Source organism: Helobdella robusta, assembly GCF_000326865.2.
Source record: "Helobdella robusta unplaced genomic scaffold HELROscaffold_19, whole genome shotgun sequence".
Lineage (NCBI taxonomy): Eukaryota > Metazoa > Annelida > Clitellata > Rhynchobdellida > Glossiphoniidae > Helobdella > Helobdella robusta.
This window is the reverse complement of record NW_008704034.1, coordinates 1936288-1944273: the sequence shown is the minus strand read 5'-3', so window position 1 is coordinate 1944273 and position 7986 is coordinate 1936288. Positions and strand designations below refer to the sequence as shown.

At 34.8% G+C, this 7986-nt stretch overlaps 1 protein-coding gene across 1 annotated transcript; it reads left to right on the top strand.

Moving 5' to 3' along the window:
- Positions 1–894: 894 nt before the first annotated feature.
- HELRODRAFT_170959 (hypothetical protein) lies at positions 895–7010 on the top strand (the record flags this gene model as incomplete). The annotated part of the gene is made up of 11 exons (XM_009016772.1): positions 895–933; positions 1494–1604; positions 1857–1956; positions 3439–4099; positions 4970–5049; positions 5307–5402; positions 5477–5643; positions 6016–6125; positions 6326–6488; positions 6625–6764; positions 6848–7010. 11 exons carry the CDS (start codon positions 895–897, stop codon positions 7008–7010), a joined length of 1830 nt encoding a protein of 609 aa, XP_009015020.1.
- Positions 7011–7986: the final 976 nt, after the last annotated feature.

Sequence of the window (7986 nt, the reverse complement as noted above, 5' to 3'; positions counted from 1 at the left end):
TGAAGAATTTTTTGTGCTGATAATAGCAAAAAAAAATCTAAGAATAAAATGTAATACATTGAAAAACACACTTACACACACACACACACATACATATTTACACATAAAATAATTATTTTACACAGATCAACAAATAACCACACATATATCAAACATTCGCTAGCACATTTACACAAATAAATAACATATCACACATACACACACACACGCACACACACACACGCACACACACACGCACACACACACACAGACACACACGCACAGACACGTGTGGTTTGTTACATAGGTATAAAAATAACGTTTTTCTAGATCAAGACCTACAAAAACATTTTATTTATTTCCTTAATTTTTTTTATGTTTACGATAACATAATTAGAGGAATTATTCATTATTATTATTATTATTTTTGCTTGTTCACTAGAAATAGAAATAATAATAGTTTACAGTTTTCCAATAAGATTGTTCTGCTCAATAGATTATGTTCTCATAATTTAGCAAATGAACGAACAAATGAATGAACCAATAAGTCGAATGAATGAAATGAACGAATGAATGAATGAATGAATGAATGAATGAATGAATGCATGCATGAATGAATGAATATGAATGAGCAAATGAATAAATGAACGGATGAATGACTGAATGAATTAATGGATAAACGAATGAATGGATAAATTAGAAGAGAAAAAAGTGCAAAGTGTTGAGTGAAGAGGTACGTACAGTGCGTTCTTCGCACCGTTTTAGTTTATATTTTATCAGTTTTTTATTTTTAATACTTTCTTCCATGTTTCTAACTGTTGTGAGAATGTGTGATACACAGACACACTTTATGATACTTGTAATTTAAGTAATGGCTCAATACCTTAATTATTACATCAATACTTGGTACATACGATGGGCTCTCCGTATTGTTCATTATTTGTGTTAATCCTGGTGTTTCAAAAGTGGCACTGTTAAAAACATTTCATTCAATTTATTTAGCAAGAAGAGTGAAGGAGAAATTTTAATTTTTATCCTGTTTCTTATGTAATTTTCAAACCTGACACTAATTTAACCAATTCCACCAATTAAACCAAATAATTAATCGACCAACCAGCCAACGAACCAACAAACCAACGAACCAATGAACCAACCAACAAACGAACGAACGAACGAACCAATCAACCAACCAACCAACCAACAAACAAACCAACCAACCAACCAACCAACCAACCAACCAACCAACCAACCAACCAACCGACCGACCGACCAACCAACCAACCAACCAACCAACCAACCAACCAACCATCCAACCAGCCATCCAACCAACCAACCAACCAACCAGCCAGCCAACCAACCAACCAACCAGCCAACCAACCAACCAACCATCCAACCACCCATCCAACCAACCTACCAACCAACCAACCAAACAACCAACCAACCAACCAACCAACCAACCAGCCAAACAACCATCCAACCAACCAACCAATTCAGGTGTACCAGGAACACTGAAGTACATACTGAACGGAACGGTGAACGATTACGCGCTGGAGTTCAACGTACCACTGGCAGAAGATATGAATGAGGTCTTCTTTGATTGGCAGAACCTCAACAGCGACATCATCGTTAGTATATTTTCACATACAAAAACAGACACACACACAAACACACACACATACACACAAAAGCACATAGAACCAGACATCGTATTCAATTGGGTATCGTATTCACCCACACACCCACACACACAAACAAACACACATACACATACAAACAAACAAACACACACGCACACAAACAAAGATACAGAAACACACAAAAACACACATAAAAATGGACACACACAAATAAAGAAACACAAACACACACACAACCAGATATCGTACTCAATAGGGATTGAACCCTCGAAAGATGATGTCCTCATGCGGCCACAACTGACAGTCCCTCAAAAAGGAAGGGTCCCTTATAAACTTTCAAGTCAGTTTTAACCTCAACATAATCTCTATTTTATTCTTCTCCTCTTTTTCCTGTTTGTCTCTTTTCTTACTTTTTTCGATCTATTTTTCTATTTTTTTCTTATATTCTTTCTCTCTCTTTCTCTCTCTCTTTCTCTCTTTTTTTGCTGCGTTATTGTATCTTCTCTCTTTGCTACTCTTTTTGAATTGCTGTTTTTTATCTTTTCTCTGGCACAATTATCTATATTCTCTTTATTTCATTATTTCATTATCTATTTCTTATTTACTTCATACTTTTTTCTGATTTATCCAATAAAAACCCATACACGCACACATACACGCACGCAGACACGCATACATACACACACGCAGACACGCACACATACACACTCGCAGACACGCATACATACACACACGCAGACACGCACACATACACACACGCAGACACGGCCACACATATTTATTCATTAAGTCTTATTTATGCTTCGGTATTTACGATGATGTAGCAAACGAGTAAAGTTGCCCTGTCGTTATACGCAAAATTTTCACGCTCTTGTTATCAGCCTCCTCTCATTCTCATCATCATCATCTTCCTCATCATCTTCATCGTCATCATCATCATCATCATCATCATCATCTTACTCCTTCTCCTCCTCCTCCTCCTCCTCATCATCATCATCATCATCCTCTTCAATGATATGAATGAGAAACAAAAAAGACGATAAAGATAGCAATAGAAACAGTAATAACAATAATGAAATGATGATAATGATGGTTAGGTGGTGATGACGACGACGATGATGATGACGTGGCAATGATGGATTATTTTTATTTGCTCTACGCATTCATACATAACGCATTGTTTAACTTTTTGATTGATAATCTTATTTATTGACTCGCTGATGATAGCTGAGATGATGATGACAACTATGATGATGATGTTGTTGTTGATGATGATGTTGTTAATGATTGTGATTATGATGTTGTCGTTGTTGATGATGATGTTGTTAATGATTGTGATTATGATGTTGTCGTTGTTGATGATAATAATGTTGTCATTGTTGTTGTTGATGATGACGATACTAACAACAATAATGATAATAATGATAATGACGATGATGAGGATGACAAGTTGATAATGATGATAATAAACTTGATGATAGCAATATCAACAATGATATAAAAAAACAATGATGATATCTTCAAGATAATGACATGAAGATAGTTTAGACAGTACTTACAAGCAACAATTAGCAGCTGTAACATTGGTTACGTTGTAAACTTTACAAAAATCTTTCTTATCAATGGCTTTATTTTATTATTATCACGATGTTGATGACAACGATGATGATGATGTGATAACCATATGATGATGATGTTGTAATGATGACAATGAAGATGAGGATGACAATGTTTTAATGATAATGATATTAATATCGTTGGAATGATAATGATGATAACGATGATGACGACGACGACTTCTTTTTCTATTTCTATTTTTCAGCTTTTGGGATAACACTCTCTTGCAAGGAGGATACGATTTCTGAAGTTGAAGTTGGCATCAGGTTCAATTTCAACCTCAACTACAAACAAACTATCCGCCCCAACAACAGCATCAATAACAACAACAACATCAACAACAATAACAGCAACAATAACAACAATAAACAAACGAAAAATAGAATTAACAAGCAGGGTAGCGGAGACAATAACAGCAAAGACTTGTCGGTTGTTATAAAACGTCGAAAGTCTTGTTTGAAAACATCAAACAACAACAACAATAATCTTAAAAATCACGTGACTGTCGACGATAAAAATATAAATAACCTCATCGACAACCACAACAACAACAACAACAACAACCCAAACCGACTAAACTTCAAAAACATTCAAATAAACTACAACGACGACGATGATGTCGTCGATGATGACGACGACGACAACAACATTGACGACGATGACGACAGAGAAAAAAATGATGACATCATTAGTGATGAGAAAAATGGTGGAAATGATAATTCACCATGGTTGGACGGCTCCCAAAAACAAACCTACTACATCTTGCTGGGCTGTGGAGCTGGTATCATCCTAATTCTCATCATCCTTTTTGTATGTTGTCTCTTTAGAAACAAGATTAATAAACCAAAGAGACCGTCTAGCGTTTGGTTTGCAGTTTTTTGGTTTTTATTATTTTTATTATTTTTATGATTTTTGTTTTTACTTTTTCATACTCATATTTTTTTTACATTTATTTTATACTCAAATTAAACAAAAATTGATCGCCCATGAGAATAGCGCGTCTTACCCGAACGAGTGTACGACATTTCAGCAGCAGCAACAACAACAACCACACCAATCAAACATTCGTTGTTACAGCAACAACAACAACAACAACAACAACAACAACTTCAACAACAGTAGCAGTAGCAGCAACGCCAACCACCACCAACAGCAACAACAGCCAATATACTCACCAACCAACGAAAGTTTAACATCAGGTTGCAGATGTTTGATTTTTGAAAAATTATCATTTTAAAATTTATGTTAAAAATTTAAAATTCAGTTTTGAATGAACCACAATAAACTGTTTCAGTTCTGTTATAAATACTTTTAAAATGTAATAACGACCATAACGATAAGTGTATAATGATAACATTAATCATAACGACAAAATTTAATAATAATAATTATAGTTAATATTAACAAACTTAATAAGTTTTATATTATAAATGAATAAATAAATAACCATAAATAAAAATGCTAATAAGAATAGTTACAAAATAATTTTGAAACAAATAAAATAAAATAAAAATAAAAAATAAATAAAATAAAATTTTACCCAAATAAAAAGGCACATCCTCTATAACGTACCGCCCGCATAACTCCTACCCCACCTACAGCCAACCAATCTACCCAGCCACCAATCAGCAACCCCTTTCTTCTATCATCAGCCCCACACTCATATCCACCCCTAACCAAATTTACCATCATTCCACTTTTCCTCACCTACTTCCGCCTCCCTTAAATTCACCCAGCCAATCGGAAGCAGTGTATCATCTTAATGAGGCCAGCATAAGTAGGTCAGATGTCTTTCTAAATGAGGGCATTCTGGAAGGTTTGTATTTGTGTTTATATGTAAACATTGATTTATTTCTGCGTGTGTATGCGTGTGTGTGTGTGTATGTGTTTGTATGTGTGTGTGTATATATTTGTCAGTTTGTATGTGTGTGTATATTTATAACTACTTACATGTATGAATAAGTTATGTATTAATGACGTCACTTATGCTTGCAGGTTTGAATACTTGAAATACTAACCATCCGTCCATTTATACAAACAGAAATGAATATGATGAAAATATTATTACTCAAGGTTTTGGCGCGAGAATAACGAGAGGTCAGCTGACTGTGGCCTCACAAGATGGAACCGCCCACCAATATAGAGATGTGCTGGTTAAAATTTTCAACAGTTAGTTTACCATCATTACCCTTACAATAAACAGAATCATCGCCTCATTATCGTAATCATCATTTCCACCGAAGATCTGGAAAAACCAATGGCGGAAGCATGTTTACTACGTCACCTAACTCACCCAAACCTCACCCTGTTATTAGCATCCAACATTACGTCAGTACCTGGATTGGTTATCTACGAAGATTCCACTAGGATGGATAACTTGAAATTGTTTCTCAGAGGTAGAGATCGTGAGGTTGGTTAGAAGCGCCCCACTAAAACTTTTAGCATTCTGCAATTTTGTTACATTTTTTGATGAGCATTGAATTGGATTGAATGGCGTTTGTGTGTGTGAGTGTGTATGTATATATGTGTGTGTGCGTGCGTGTGTGTTCGTTTGTGTGTTTGTTTGTTTGTGTGTGTGTGTGTGTGTGTGTGTGTGTGTGTGTGTGGTGTGGGTGTATATGCAATGAAAAAATGTAACCACAGCCGAAGCGCAATGAGTGTAATTGAACTATACATTAAAATAATAATGATATGAATAATAATTACATTACATTTATTCTAAATTATCTTTAGGTTGTAATTAAAAATACAAAAATAATGAAAATTGTAACCTGATTTGCAGGCTTTGAACCCTCAGCAGCAAACATATATAGTCCTACAGATAGCACGAGGTCTTTCATTCATGCACGGCAAAGGTATCTTACATAAGGATGTTGCGACGAGAAATTGTTGGTTAGTTTTTTGACTGGATGGCTGACTGGTTGGTTAGTTGTTGCTGGGCTATTTAGTTGAAAGTTTGATGCAGGTGTGTATGTGTGTAATATGTTGTGTGTGTGTGTGCATGTGCATGTGAATTGAAATCTAAATAAATTTTGAAAAAATATTTTAAATACGGTTTAAAGTAACAATTTTTTAAACAAAATCTTATTTAGGATCAACAACAATTTACAAGTCAAACTTGGAGACTCTTTCCTGTCATGTGACCTGTTCCCAGATGACTTCCATCTACTTCCGGGTAGAGGTCAGCTTCCGGTCAGGTGGTCTGCACCGGAAGTCATTCAGGACGACAGTGGACACACATACCATTCGGATGTTGTCAGTGTTTTGTTCAGTTGTTTGTATCAAAAATTTATCTGTTTTGTTTTAAATAAATTTCAAAATAATAAAACTTAGTTATTTAGTATTTTTAATAGTTCAGTAATAATATTTTTCCAAAAACATTTTTTTAAAGTGGTCGCTAGGTGTTCTAGCATGGGAAACATTCAGCCTGGCTTCGACGCCGTACGAACAATTCACGAGGAACTCTGACGTCATAGACCACGTGATCAAAGGCTACAAGTTGACCCAGCCAAGAAGCTGTCCGAATGAGATGTTGGCGATTTTTTGTTGTCGTTACATTAGTTGTCGTTTTTTTAGCACCAAACAAAATCGCGCGAAAAATACAAAAACACCAGCACAAACAGTGCCACTAACGCAATCAACAACCTACCCGCCACTGCGGACAGGTACATGATGACGTCACAGTGTTGGAACGCGATGCCCACAGAAAGAATCAATTTACATCAGTTCATCACCTTCCTTTTCAACTTCTACGATGCTTTGTCCAGATTTGTATGACATTACAATGACGTAATGCTACACACACACATACATCACACACACATACCCCACACGCACACCACATCACACACACATACCCCACACGCACACCACATCACACACACATACCCCACACGCACACACCACACATACAAACACACACGCACACACATATATATATATATATATGTTGAATAAGTTTTGAATTAAAATGATTTTAAATAATAATCAAATCCATTTATTGTTATTTTTTTGTTGTAATTTGAAACGATAAAATCTATATACCTGAACTTTGGTTTCTATTTTAAACCAGTACTTATGTAAGTTTGATAATCTTAAAAACTCGAAATAATAATAATAATAAAATAAATAACAACAAAATTTTTTATAAAAATGTTAGCTACAATGAAAATTCTTATTAAACGAGTTCTTTCTTGTATATTTGCATCACTTATATATACACGCACACATACACGCACACACACACACACATGCACACATGCACACACACATGCACACACACACACACATGCATAAGCACGTACATGGTAATCCTATCACAATAAAGAAAGGAACCGACCTTGACATTTGAAAAACTTCGTGATTTAATTTCATCGCGATATCGGCGAGGGTGATGATTGTGACCTACCTATCTGTAAAACGCATTAGAATGTTTTCACTGGCGTTAATTTAGTTTGATTAGCATTGTGGTTAAGTCTGTATAAATAAATAAATAAATAAATAAATATAAATATAAATCAATAATGGGCTTAAACGTAAGTTATATATGCCCATATTAAAATAGCACTAAAAGACAACAAAAAGCAATCAAACAACAATATCAATTTTATGATCATAGAGAAAATCTTTGTTGGCCATAGTTTGTATATCATAGTGTAATACATATATAAAAAACATTTTACTGATGCAATTGGTTTAAATGGAATGTAATGAAGAGGTAAGGTCGTTATCACTTTTATTATCACAATTATTG